Source organism: Durio zibethinus, chromosome 19, assembly GCF_047325235.1.
Source record: "Durio zibethinus cultivar Kanyao isolate XHJ-2024 chromosome 19, ASM4732523v1, whole genome shotgun sequence".
Lineage (NCBI taxonomy): Eukaryota > Viridiplantae > Streptophyta > Magnoliopsida > Malvales > Malvaceae > Durio > Durio zibethinus.
Genome location: NC_143180.1, coordinates 17,533,129 through 17,548,135, shown reverse-complemented (window position 1 = coordinate 17,548,135; position 15,007 = coordinate 17,533,129). Strand labels below are relative to the sequence as shown.

General features: G+C 28.4%; 1 protein-coding gene across 15 annotated transcripts; it reads left to right on the top strand.

Annotated features, from left to right (window-relative positions):
- The first annotated feature begins 6,404 nt into the window (after positions 1–6,404).
- LOC111310442 (ruBisCO large subunit-binding protein subunit beta, chloroplastic-like) lies at positions 6,405–12,425 on the top strand. Of its 15 annotated transcripts, none has more exons than XR_016330424.1 (15): positions 6,405–7,340; positions 7,487–7,612; positions 7,799–7,936; positions 8,045–8,140; positions 8,232–8,474; positions 8,574–8,796; positions 9,022–9,191; positions 9,323–9,400; positions 9,512–9,583; positions 9,675–9,779; positions 9,885–9,977; positions 10,105–10,173; positions 10,616–10,762; positions 11,610–11,706; positions 11,834–11,861. XR_016330424.1 is itself a non-coding variant. In XM_089748623.1 (15 exons), exons 1-14 carry the CDS (start codon positions 6,435–6,437, stop codon positions 11,666–11,668), a joined length of 2,502 nt encoding a protein of 833 aa, XP_089604749.1. In that variant the 5' UTR covers positions 6,405–6,434; the 3' UTR covers positions 11,669–11,706; positions 11,834–12,425. The 15 variants fall into 15 exon arrangements, 13 of the variants coding, with proteins under 13 accessions (XP_089604749.1, XP_089604750.1, XP_089604758.1 ...); XM_089748623.1 differs by having other exon boundaries at positions 10,616–10,739; positions 11,834–12,425; XM_089748624.1 differs by having other exon boundaries at positions 10,616–10,739; positions 11,831–12,425.
- Positions 12,426–15,007: the final 2,582 nt, after the last annotated feature.

Below are 15,007 nucleotides of genomic sequence, written 5' to 3'. Positions count from 1 at the left end.
AAGGTTTCGGCATTTGAGAAGTATAATGAAATTGGATGTCTTGAGATATATTTGGCTCAATACTGTCATAAAATGGTTGGGTATGCTAATGATGAAAAGCTATTTATTCATACTTTTCAAGAAAGTTTGGCTGAAGTAGCAGCTAATTGGTATTAAGGTTTAAAAAGTAGCCAAATTCGTACTTGGAGGTATTTACCATGGGCATTCTTGAAATAATACTAGTATGTGTTGGAGTTGGGTCCAGACCAATTAACCTTTCAAAACGTGAAAAGAAGCCCCAATGAGAACTACAAAGAATATGCCGCTAGATGAAAAAAAGGTTGCATCGCAAGTTTGACCATTTTTAACTAATAGAGAGAGTTAAATTCTTTATTTGTGGATACCTTCATTCTTCTTGTTATGATAAATTGATTAGTAATACATCTCTAGAATTTGCTGATTTGTTATTCGCCATGGGTAGAATCGAGAATAGGATAAAAAGAGGAAAAATTATGGATGCTAATGTGGAAATTCATAATGAAAGGCAAGGGAATATTTTTTATGAATGCGCCCAAAAGGTAATTGTTGAATGTTGAAATAACAGAAACCTCACCATGATATAGGAAGATTTGCTGAATGATTTTTCCTGTTGGTCACCATATGGTTCGCAATCAACACCTTAGGCTAATAATTTTCCTTACCCACCTTTTCTGTGTGCTTCAATTTCTTTGCCACAAACATTAATAAAACAAAAGATCAACCTAAGTCATTCGTAAAGCCATAAGAGAAAAGAGTGAAGATGTGTCATTCACTCCCAATGTCTTACACTGAGCTTTTCACTTTATTTGTCAAAAATCATATGATTTCTATTATTCTTGCAATACCTAGAAAGCTTCCCTACCTGAAGTGGTATGATATTAATGCTAAGTGTGAATTCCATGATGAGGTTGAATGGTATTGAGAAAGATTCCGAAATGTTTGTAGAAGCTCTTATGGGTTGGTTGTTGAGCTGAAAATACCAATTATCTTCTCTACCATATGAGTCTTGTACAACTAGTCCAATAGTAGTGTTTGAAAAGAACACACGTGAGCTGAGTTCTCCTCTTTCTTAAGCTTTCAAGGTAGTATCTTGAGCTATCTAAATGGACCAAACAGTAGCAAACAACAAATTAAGACAAGGTTGGTAGATTTAGTTATAGCTAGGAAGGCTACATCTTTGAAGTGTATCGATAACCCATTTGAAGCTCTCCACTTATCCCATTCATATTTTATCCTTTTCCCATTTAACTAGCCACTTAAGCACCCAAAAACCATGTCATTCACAACTTGGAGAAGTCTATTGTAGTAGTTTACAAATTCCCACCTTTTTTACATACAAAACTCTCATTTTTTTGTTATTGTGATCATTATACTATCTAAGATTGTACTACCTTTAAGGATATAGTTCAAACTTTGATTAACGAGAATCACGTGAAGTTTAAAGAACTAGTTAGTGATCTTAATGATTTATAGTGGTGGAGTTGAGGTTAATAATGCTAAAGCTAAAATGTCAAGAGAGGAACTTTTATTTCTATAAATTTGAGTGTCATCTCAAGAAAACTATTAGGAATGTGAATTTTTGGATCAGATTTGAATGTTTGCATTGCATGAATAGATCTTGTACATTATAAGTGTTTCATGGATTTATATTGTTATTTGATGTTTTCAATTTCTTTTAAATTTTGGACTTATAAGTTTTTCTTGAAAAAAAAAATGCTATATTTGAATAAAGCCCCGTGTAGTGTAAGTATCAAAGCTATAGAAAAAGATATGCCTTTAAGGAAAAAGAGAAAAAAAAGGAAAATAATGAAAAAAAGAAGTCTCTTGTAGTAGTTTACAAATTCCCACCTTTTTTACGTACAAAACTCTCATTTTTTTTGTTATTGTGATCATTATACTATCCTTTTGGCCAATGAAAGAGCTTTTTTAATTCCACATCATCATTAAATTTTTCAGCCTTTAAATTTCTTCTAGAAGCCTTAAATAATAGCAGCCAAAAATTCTCAAATTTAAATCTTTTAGGTTCAGTTAACAGGTAGTGCATGTGCATCTTCTATAGTGCTATTGTAGTGCCAATCTCCACTCTTCATTTTTTTAATTTGATCAAGGTTAAAATTAATTCATCAAATTAGTGCTTAAAAACCTTGATTCTTATCTTTAAAGTTTTAACCTACACAAATCACATAATATACAAGTTTAAAGGAATTTGAAAAAAAAAATTGCTAAAGAATAAGCTTAAATTAAGTCTAAAATGGTAAAATTCATACAATAAAACCTAAAATAATTCTATAAAATATAGAATTATCAAGCATTTTGATAACTTTACTCCTTTTTAAATGCAATCAAAATTTTTAATGCATCAAAATTAAAATAATATTTAAACATGATTTGAATGTTTCACCGCAAACGACATTTTCATAATTTTACCATTTTAAGATGTAATTAGGATTTTTAATGTATCAAATTCATAAAATAATATGTAAATATGATATGGAGTTTTCACAAAAAAAAAAAAAAAAAGGAAAAACCTTAAAAAGCCAAATTACAAAAATATTCCTAAAAAGCATTTTCATAATTTCACTTATTTGAGGTCAAACAAAATTTTTTATGGTTCAAATCATAATTTTATTACTAATGAGCCTCAATAGTTCTTATCAATCACAAAATTCAAAGATTGACTTAGGTTTGGTCAAATTTGACTAAATTTGACTAGTTTGATAAAGTTGACTTTTAGATTGATTTTTGACTTTTCCTTGATTTTGTTATTCTTCTTAAATTGACCTAAGAATCAATTTATTCAAAAACTAAGGAATTTTTGTAAAGTTTAAAAAATCTTAGAAAAGACCCGAGTCTTGATTTTCAAAGCATTACGTTTAAACAAAACATGTTTGGACAAAATAAGGCTTTTACAATAAGTAGTTGCCACTTTTGTTCCATTGTAACCCTTGGTTAAATATGATAATAAGAAAATGTTACTCTGAGTTTTTCATTAGCCAATCTCCTTACTTTCACACATCTTTCTATGGAGACAATGATTCTTGTTATACCAAATTAGCCAACAATATATTTGTATAGTTCTAGTGAAAAATTAGATTTTTTATTTAGTGAAAAATTAGTTCTTGATCATTTCATTTTGTATGATTAAAGTTTATAAAATTCTATTAGTCAAATTATGTCATACGTCCATGTGCTGTGCCAAATTTTGGAATTTAGTCCATATATTGTAATTCATATAAAATTAGTTCTCATACTATTTTGATTTGATAATCTTAATATAATAACTAAATCTGTCAATTTTTTACTATTAAAAATGCTAATGCGGCTATTAACTTGATGATGTGACATTAAATTTGCTAATGTGATATTGACTTTGCTATTTTGGTAATTTAGATGGATGAAATTAGTTGTTAAATTATGCAAAAAATCATTGTATTCACACGAAATTTGAAATTAAGTCTTGTAATATAATTTCTTAAAAATCTCGTCATTATACAAGTTAATTTAATAATGTTGTTATAATTACAAATAAAAATCATATTTTTTTGCAATTTTAAAAATTAGATTCTAATACTTTAAAAAAATCAATATTTTTATTTTTTTAGAATTTTTTTTATTTTTAAAATATTAAATTTAATATTTTAAAAAATTTTAATTTCTTAAAATAATCATATCTTTTGATTCATTCAAAATTAGATTATATTTCTTTAAAAATTTTAATTTTTAAGTTTTTAGATATTTTCTAGATTTTTTATAATATTAAATTTATTTTTTCATTGTTTTATTTTTTTTTAATTTCATTTTTTGAAAGTTTTTGTTTTGTTTTTAAATTAACATTTTTATTTGAATAAAATATTTAATTTAATGTTGTTAATTTTTGGATTTTTTTCTATTTTTTTTCTAATTTTTAATGTTTTAGAAATTGTTTATAATTTTTATCATATTTTCAAAACATGTTAAATTTTGAAAAAATAAAATATCAAAAGGATTTTTTTAATAAATATTTAAATATTGAAAAAATAAATTTAATATTTTTAGAAAACTAGAAAATTTTCTTAAAAAATTCAAAATGTCAAATTAAAAAAAATAAATCTAATTTTTAAAACTTCAAAAATATGATTTTTTTGAAAATTAAAATATTTTTAAAATATTAAATTTAATATTCTTAAAATATGAAAATTTTCTAAAAAGATTGCAAATAATGATTTTAAAAACAAATAAAATTTGAATTTTTTTTTAAAATGTAAAAATATGATTCTTATTAATAATTGTACCAATATTATTAAATTTAACTTATACGAGAACAAGATTTTTATGAAATTATATTAAAGGCACTAAATTTCAAATTTCGAATGAGCATAATGATCATTTGTATAATTAAAAACTGATTTCATTTATTTAAGTTATTTTTTTAGCAAAGTCAACACCACATCAGTAAGATCAATGCCACACCGACAAGGTCAGCGTTATACCATGAAATTAAAGGTCACGCCAATATTTTTAATTACAAAAAATTAATTAAGTTAGTGATTATACTAAAATTATTAAATCAAAATAATATGATGACTAAATTTATATAAATTATAGTTTAAAAACTAAATTCTAAATTTTAACAAAATTTTAAAATGTTTGACATAAATTAACAAATTCTATTTCATTGTAATTACAACAAATGAACTTGAAAATAGTTGAAATAAAATTCAATAAAGATAATAGTAATTAACTTATGGTATCCTTCAATATTGACATTACACAAATCTTACCTACATTTATTTTTTATTTTTAATGTTTTGATTTTCTATATTATATAATTTATTTGCATAACATGCATTTTTTATGTTTTTAATTTATGTTTTTATTTCATTATTTTAAGTTGTATGAATTTTATTATTTATGAATTTAGTTTTTCATAAATCTATTATATTCATGAATTTAATTAATTGTGGATGAATATATTTTGTGTTTTGTGTCATTTAAATATTGAAGGTAGATTTATATTTATTATCAAATAGTATAAATAACAATAAATCAAATTTAAATTGCATGAATCTAATTATTTATTATGAATTTAGTCATTTATGAATCTTTGGTATTTATGCATCCAATTAAATGATGACAAATGTGCCTAGTGTTTAATGTAATTTAAGTTTAACATATTTATTGAATAGTATAAATATATAAAAATAAAATCAAGATTACTATATTTCAGTTTAATTTTTTATGTTTCAATACATTGTAAAAGAATGAATTATTGATTTTGAATCATTAAAAAAATTTTTTTTTTTAGTTTATGCATAATGATAAACAATGAAGCGAGAGCAAATAGTAAGTAATGATAAAGAAAAATAATAAAATTGTGAAACAAGAGAAAACATCAATAATGGAAAATAAAATGAATGACAAAATAAATTAAATCTTAAATAATTTGAAAATTGTATTAATAGATAGGATATAGGGTAGTTAGAGTATTCTTCATTTCTATTTTTAGATTTTTATATTATATATTTTTTCGTATTAATACCTTCATTTCTATTTTATTTCAATTTTATTTTTATTTCTATTATTGTGAGAATTTAATTGATACAATTAATCTTTGTACTCGTAACTTTCTAAAATATAAAATCTAAATTTTTTATTTTTTAGTTTCATTTTTTACATTTATGTAATTTTTGTAAAATATATTAATATATATTTTTTAAATAAAAATATATTAATTCTAATTAATTTAAAATAAAAATATAATTATTTAATAAAAATTTTCTTTATTAAATATATATCAATATTTATAGGTATGAATACAATACAAATATTATATTATTCGTCCTCGATAAAAAAAAATTTAAATCCTGTCTATTTATATTTATAATCTAAAAATTTAATTTCTATTCTCATCTTCATTAAAATAAAAAATTAAAATTCTCATTAATTATAAGTAAAATTAACATTTTTAATTTAAATAAACAAGAACCCCTATCAGGTAGGAATCATAAAACAATAATAAAATTTAGGATACGGTCAAACGTTATAAGAGCAATAATAAAATTTTTAAAAATGAAAATAAAAAATTTCAAGATAAAAAAGTAATAAAAACAAAATTAATAATAAATCCATTTCATAAAACATCAATTGAATTCAGTAATGGAGTTTTTTTTTGAGAAAATAATGTTGATTTTATTATTTCTCTTGTCCTGAAGAGAATTTACGAAGTCTCATAAAAAATATGTAAGAACTTTGAAAAATCTTCAATATTTATAAAAAGAAATAAAAAATTAAAAAAAAAAACTAATTTTGTAGGATTTTTTTTGACAAAAGTCTCAAGTTTATTATAATTTCAAACAGGTCCAATAACTCTTTTATCAATTTAAATAAAAAATTTCTTAAGTTCCTTCAGGTCATCTTTTTTATATGTCGGCGGCTAGATGTTAGAGCAGAAATCTTGTGAACCAAAAGTTTATCTCAAAATGTCTCTTTGCGGATTTGATGAAAATGATATTACATACTTTTCTCCCCAGCAAAGAAAAGATTTTTTCACAAGAATGACTCCTATAATTGAAGTGGTACGGGAAGAGGGAACAAGTAGGAGGAATGGGGTTTTCATTTCTTCCAAGCTTGTATTGACGGTAACTTTCGAAGATCTTGTTACCAAAGAATCTTACAACGATTTGTTGATAATTGTGAAAACGAATATTGGAGAAGAATTGACTGCAAAAGTTGCTTCCGTTTGTCCCACATCGCATTTGATGTTACTTCGTGTGAAGAAAAAGCAAGGACAAGTCAGTTATGTTGAATTTGCGGAGGATCAACCTGGATATGGAAGTGAGGTACAAGCCATTTACTGCAATGATATATCTGGATATTCTGGATATTCTGGATATTCTTACAGAAGAGGAATACTTTCATTTATTGGTAGAAAGTTCAGTTATGTATGGGATATCTTGCAGAATGGGACTGAGAATCAAAAACAATTTGCTGAAAAGCTTCCTATTGGGAAATTGGATTCATGTTGTGAATTGATTCAAACACATGGTTTGTATACCCGGCAGTACCATACCGCGGGAGCACCTTTATTCAACAACAAAGGAAGACTGATTGGATTAAATGCTTTTTTTGTTTTTGGCTTTGATTTTGGAATTTGTTTAAGTGAGTTAAGAAGATTCTTTGATACTTATTCTTTGGAAAAAAAGAGAGACAAGGAAAGAAAGAGACGAAAGAGAAAGAGAAGTCAGGACGAATCGGAAACAAAGAAGAAGAAAAACCATAAAGAATCCGAGACAAGAAAGAAAAGACAAAAGCATGGTGCTTCTGGTACTTCACACACGCCTACGGTAAGTTCAAAAGCGTTTTGCAAGAACAGTAATTTACTTGTTTAGATTACAAACATTACAAATAATGAAGTCTGTTTGTTTCAAATGCTAATGAGTCAGAGCCGTTGTATGTTTGCTTAATACTAATTTATATTCTTTTGTTGTAGACCGGTGTAAACAAAGTTGCTGATTTGGTTGAGGTCACTCTTGGACCAAAAAGCAGGAATGTTGTACTAGAAAGCAAATATGACTTCCTGAAAATTGTTAATGATGGTGTGACCGTTGCTAAGGAGGTATGTCCTTGCTCTAAACAGCTACTGAAGTTCAAAATAGGGTAGATTGTGAGACGTATATATTTCAGTAGACCTTGGATTTCTTTTTTTGTAAGTCTATTACTGTTCGGAATGTCAAATAGAATCCTTCTTTTCCTTATGACTTATCAATTAATGATTGAATGTTTTGCATGTATCAATTTCAAGGTTGAGTTGGAGGACCCGGTCGAGAACATTGGGGCTAAGTTAGTGAGGCAGGCAGCTGCCAAGACGAATAACTTGGCTGGCGGTGGAATGATAAAATCAGTTGTACTTGCGGAAGGTCTGATTGCTGAAGGTGTCAAGGTTTGTGCATTCATCTTCGTATCATTATGTTTGGTTATGTGAAGAGCAGTGTATTTTTAGTCATTGTCAAGATATTTGCAGTAATTGCTAAGTACAATTGTTATTCAGGTAGTGGCAGCTGGTGCAAACCCTGTCTTAATCACTAGGGGCATTGAGAAAACCACAAAGGCTTCAGTATCTGTGCTTAAGGATATGTCAAAAGGGGTAATTTCAATGCTTGCCCACTTTATTTTCTTTTCTTTTTTTTTTTTTTTTGTATTTAAAGGAATGTATTGAGTGTGCCATGGGATTGCAGGTTGAAGACAGTGAACTTGCAGATGTGACAGCTGTTAGTGCTGGGAACAACTATGAAGTAGGAAATATGATCGCTGAGGCCATGAGTAAAAGTGGTCTAAAGGGTGTGGTTACCCTTGAGGAGGGAAAAAGTGCTGAGAATAGCCTCTATGTTGTTGATAGGATGCAATTTGATCGTGGTTATGTTTCACCTTATTTTGTCACTGATAGTGAGAGAATGGCATTGGAATATGAGAACTGCAAGGTACATGTTATAACGATGGGGCCAAAATTTTCATTCTGATAAACATAAACCTTTCCTGCATTGAATGTTGACAATTTTAGTGTTGCATTCTGGTTTCAGTTGCTACTTGTTGATGAGAAAATAACAAATGCAAGAGATCTTATAAACATCCTGGAAGATGCTATTAGAAGTGGATACCCAATTTTGATAATTGCAGAAGAAATTGAACAAGAAGCCTTAGCAACACTGGTTGTGAACAAGCTTAGAGGGGCTCTGAAGGTAGCTGCTCTCAAAGGTCCTGGCTTTAGAGAGTACCTTGATGACATTGCTATTCTTACTGAAGGTATGTATAAGTCTGTATTTTTTTTATTTGCTCCTCTTTTTAAATTATATTTTGTTTTATCATCCTTATTTTTTCCTATGCATCGGACATTGTTCCCAACTCTCTCTCTCTCTCTCTCTCACAGCTGTGCAGGCATGCACACACACACACACACCACTCATGCCCAAATGTGCACTTCAACATTGTAGTTTAATTTATTGAGAGATTTCTTCCATTTGCAAACAGGTGCTGTAATCAGAGATGAGGCTGGGCTTTCCTTGGACAAAGCTGGCAAAGAGGTCTTGGGCCATGCTTCTAAGGTTATGCTTACGAAGGATACAACCACCATTGCAGGTGATGGAAGCACCCAGCAAGTGGTAAACCAACGAGTTGTGCAGATTAGAATTCTCATTGAGGTTGTCTTTTAACTTCATGCTAATACTAACAGACACACACACAAACATGCACACACTTTCTGTTTTTATCCAAGTCTTTCTTGTGGACTTCTTGTTCTTGCAATGCCTAAAACATTATTACTTCAATGCAGGCTGCAGAACAAGAGTATGAGAAGGAAAAACTTAATGAAAGGATTGCCAAATTATCTGGTGGCATAGTAGTGATACAGGTAATTTCTAGTTGAAGAAACGTTTTATGCTGTGTAGAAGGAAATTTGATCTGGGAAATTGTGTATGATATATATCTAATTTTGACGTAATGTTGTTTTGAAATTTAAAAGGCTGGAGCTCAAACTGAAACAGAGGTTAAAGAACAGAAATTGAGAGTAGAAGATGCTTTTGGTGCAACTAAGGTAATGCATCTCGTAGCTTGTCATGATGATCTTATGTTGCAATTATTATCCTTGAGTACCATATAATACTGCCCATTTCATCGACTTTCAGGCAGCAGTTGAGGAAGGTATTGTTGCTGGTGGTGGATGTATTTTGCTGAGACTTGCTTCTAAGGTGGTTGCTATTAAGGATTCCCTTGGTAATGATGAAGAAAAGGCAAGCCTTGTCTTGAGAACTTAAAAGAAGCTTAAACTATTTATGGGAGATTTCAGAATGTTATTGCCGATGCATGCTCTTAGTAAATATCTTGATATGCTATAGGTTGGAGCAGATGTTATTAAAAGAGCTTTGAGTTACCCTCTAAAATTGATTGCTAAGAATGCTGGGGTTACTGGAAGTTTGATTAGCGAGAAGGCATGACTTATAATTGTGTCAAGTTACCATGAGCATTACACTTCCAGGTTATTCAGTTTGCTAACAAAAGTGCTTTTTGCTTCTTTTATTTAATTATTTGCTGGTGCTCTCCGATGATAATATGAAGAATGGATTCAATGCTGCCACTGGAAAATATGAGGATCTTATGGCTGCAGGAATTATTCATCCAACCAAGGTTTGTTCCTTTATTGAGCTCTACATCTATTTTGTTGTATTTTACTCCATTTTAAATTGAATGTTCACTCTCTGCCTGTTATTATTAAATACAGTCTCTTGGTCAATAAAGGAAAATACTAACATACTTCAATTGCATATTTGACATGTAAAAATGGTTTGTTCAAATGATTGTTTCTCTTCTTTTATTCTTTATTCATCTTTCAGGGTTTTCTAAGTGCATTCTCTCTATTCCAATTTTCATTAATTGTTTCTTTATGATATTCAAAGCACCGGTTTTGTTTTGGGCCACCAATATAAAATTTCTGGCTTTGCCCTATTGCTTGTACATTAAAGCAAGTTTGTTTACGAAATATGTTCCCAACATCAATTATATTTATCACTTATAAACAAGAGAAGTTACAGAAGAAAACTGAGAAATGTTCACAATTTTCATAATTTAGGTGGTTAGATGTTGCTTGGAGCATGCAGCTTCAGTGGCCAAGACTTTCTTGATGTCTGATTGTGCAGTTGTTGAGATTAAGGAACCTGAGCCTGTGCCTTCTGGCAACCCCATGGATAATACAGGTCTGCACGTGAGAATTTAAAAGGTTGACTAGAAATGCAATACTCTCTTGTTCTTTCTTTTGTACATGTTATATCTGCTAACATGTTGGGTCGTCAATTATAGCATTAGGTATGCATCAATAAGTTAATGGTTGTTTTATTGTTGTTTCTTGTCCCATAGAAAGTGATTGGCGGTAATATTGATCCTGAATTTATTTTTGTTTCCTTCTGCTTGTGGTTTATAAAACAATTGTGCTTGAGAATTAGAAGCATCTTATTTCAGATGTTAATTATGCATCTTTATGTTCTATTTTGGTCTCATAGAATCAACCAAGAAAGAGACAATGTTCTGTGGTCTATGAGCAACTTGACCTCGTCATTGGATTCCCTTCACATTTCTAGGAAATTTATTATCTTATAGAATGCATCTTCCTCTTGGAGCCAGCTGCTTAAAACAATGACTCTTTCAAATGATGCATTCTTGTTACTAATGGATTTCGAAGGCTGATTTCTCTCTTTCACTTTGAAGTTGCATAAAGTAAGAATCTTTCTTGTTCTGGCTAAATATGCTGGTAAACTTGCACTGTACTTTCTTGAACGCATTGTTTTGTGTGGTTAAGCTTGCTTGAATATGCTCTAGTATTGAGTTTATATGGAATTTGCTACTATGAGATCTGAAAGTTGCAACTAATAAAATTATAAAGGGATGAGGATGTATCCTACTCTTATAAATGTGTAATTTGCCATTAGGAGTTTGCTACTATGACATGTATGTTTCTCTGCTGTTGATTGATTTAGCAAGAATGTGAAATCACTGCTGTGAACGGACTAGATAAATTGACAATTGACATTCCCTTTGCATTCCCCATTTTCTTTTACTATGAATATCAGGATCCTACAACTACTTGCAGAACATGATTGGGCCTTTCCCTCATTGGTTGTTGATATAAATGATGATCTAAGCCAAAATGATGAGAAAGAGATTGATGTAAGTTCAGAGTTCAAAGAATAAATAATTATGAGGATTTGATATGTATTGTTTTTTCATATTTGTTCTTTATTAGGTGGACGCTAATTTGTATCCTGCTTGTCTATGATAACTTTATGCAAAGTAGAAAAGCATATGAAGAAAACACCCAAAATAAAAGCGATCCAAAGCTTGGACCCGATGCTTGCCAAAACCATTGGTTAGTGATCCTTTTTTATAGGAATTTGGTTGCATTAACACCATCTACCTGGAGGCTTTATGGCTCTTTAGCTAGATGCCTGTGCCACATGAAGCTTTGGAATTGGAGGGGCCTTAATGAAAAAACCTTGGGGCCACTCAGAGGATTGATGATTTATCCTTCATGGTTGCCTGCCTACCTGCCAGCATGGTGTCTGTGGAATGGGAGTTCTACATCTGCCATTGTTAGTAATTAGTTGGCTGTTCAAAGACACATACCCAGTTGATTATATCCTCTTTAGGTTTTCTTCTTTTATCTTAGGTGTCATTTAAGATCTGAAGTTTATCTGCAAGTATTATAGCATACATATATGATCCTCCACCTCAACCTTGTTTTATCTGATGTCCTGATTTGACAGAATGTGACAATTCACAATTTAATACATTTGTAATTAACTCGTAAGACCATTAGTTTGTAACAAAGATGAAACCAATGACTTAGTATGAATTAGTATTGAGCAATTCACCATTAATTGGTACAATTTGCATATTTTGATTAGTACTAGTACTAGAGCTGCTTATTTCTTATAACTGATGCCCTTTGTTGATGCAAAAGGAGCTTAAAAGGTTGGTGGCTTATAGAAGGTTACTTATACACACTTGTCCAACTCTTGGAAAATGCTTTCTTGTTTTTCTGCTAGCACATGTTTCTAAACCCATGCTTATTTTAATTTTTATGTGGACATATTCATCACTGATGCTTGAACTGTATCCAAAATAGGATTCAATTAAACCATGTCATTTCTACTTAAACCATCAATTTCAGGAATTACAGGGTCTTCCATAGTTGCTTAATCTTGCAGCATAACCTCCAACTTTTATATGCATATATTGAAGTGCTAATTTGCTCACAATTTTCAAATAGGTAACATGATTGCACTAACACCACACTTATTTTAATTTTTGTTATAACATGTAAGTCATAGAATTAATTAATTGGACACAACACATGAACTTGTCATTAATCTTTTTTATCTTAGTATGGTTTGTCCTCTAAGTGAATCTATTATTTTTAAAGAAATCTTAAGTTTGACAAAAGATCTCTTAAAAAATAAATTATAATCTTCTAAATAAAATTAGATTTGAAAATTTGGTTACATATAAAGAAGGTTATAATACTTTTATAGTGCTCATCTTAAAATGGTATCAATTAACCTTAAGTTATCTTATCTAACCTTTCATTAACATAGTTCTAACTTATTCTTATTATTTGTTATTACTAATTAATTATTAATATTGATATTTAAATATTAAAAATATTTTTACATATTGATCGACTTTTAAAAATATTCTTCATTTTAAGAATATCCAAGTAATATGTCAGTTTCTTTTAAAAAGGCTCCATTGTTAGGTTTATTAAATATTTTATCAAAAAAATATAAATATATGATAATACATAGTCAAATTTATAATAATCAAATATAAAATTAAATTCAAAATTTAGTGCATGTAATCACGATATATTCAATAATTAATCTTGTAAGAAAAGCAAATCATCACATTTATTTCTAATTTTAATTTTTCTTAAATTTAAAATAAATAAAAATTAATATAAATAAACCAATTTATAAATCTTTCAACATCTTGATTGAATTTAAAAAAAATTATTTCACCTAAAAGTTTTTTAAAAAATCACATCCTCGTAACTTTCTTAGAATTTTAGCATTAGTTGAAATTTCATTTATTCCTAATTATTTTATATTTTACAATTTAAACAAATATAAAAAAATACTTTAAACATTAAAACAAATAAATTAATTAATCAAAACAAAAGAAGTAAGATACATAAATTAACCAAATATAAATAAAAAAATAATCAAAATAATAAAATAAAAAACAAAAAAAATCAAAAATAAGAAAACAAAGACAAGCGAGTTGGATTTATCTTTGGGTTTGCACGTGGTCTAGTCAGATCGGACCGTTGGTCTACAAAATTTTTAAACTTAAAATGTTATAGGAGTATTTAAAGCTTTTTTATTTTTCTCACTCTACCCCTTCTTTTTTTTTTTTCTCCACTTTCTCTCTAAAAGATTTTGAGTACTAGCCAAAAAGTCTTAACACAACCCAAATTCTAATGAAAATCTCAAAATTCAATAGTACATCCAAGAAAACCTAGAAAAACCCAAACCTAGAAATTTTCAAAAAAAGCTCAAACCTAGAAAAACAAAAAAAAAACCCCAAACCCAAAATTTGATTTACTTTTTCATTTCCTTATATCAAAACTTTGTATATCACACCCAATCCTAAAATCAAACTGACGAATTTACTTCAAAAATTAAAAAAGAAAAAAAATTATTATAAATTTTTTTACTTTATTTCTCTTCTTTGTTGAATGTTGATTATCTTTTGTGTTTGATTTAAATTCTTTAAATAAGCATTCAATCTTAACCTAAAAAAACGAGAACTCTAACAATTTCTTTCTCACTAGAATTCAGTCTAAGAATTCAACTCCAATTCTTATTAATTTTTTTTTCAAAAATGAGACTAAATGCATTAGCCAAGTATTTGAATCCTATTGAACATAATAATTTCAATCCAACATTCTTTTAGGAATTTTAATCATTTTCCAATTCCCTTTTTTTTTTTTTAATTTCGGACAATTTTCTTTCTTTTTCTTTTTTTTTTTAAATACAATAAATAAATAAAAATCAAGCAATCAAAATACAAATAAAAAATCAAAAAATAAAATAAAAATAAAATCTTAAAACCTAATCCTAAAATACAAATTGAACTTTAAACTAAATAGGATGCTTACAGTTTTCCTCTTTACACATTTCTGTGAAATAAGTTTTGCACAAAATATAAATAACTATTATGTCTAGATCTTAATCTACCCAAACAAATTTTTTCCAAAAAAGGCTCTTTTAAAAAAGGTTCAACAATTTCAAAAAATATAAAATACTCCTTTCATCAGAGATTCAATTACTTTGAACACATAGAAGGCTTACCTTAACCAAGGTTTACCAACTTTTCTTGAAATCATCTTTTCAAAGTTTCCCTTAATCGAATATTAAAATTCATATTCACAAGATCCTCCTTATATGAGAATCAAAATCTCATCAAA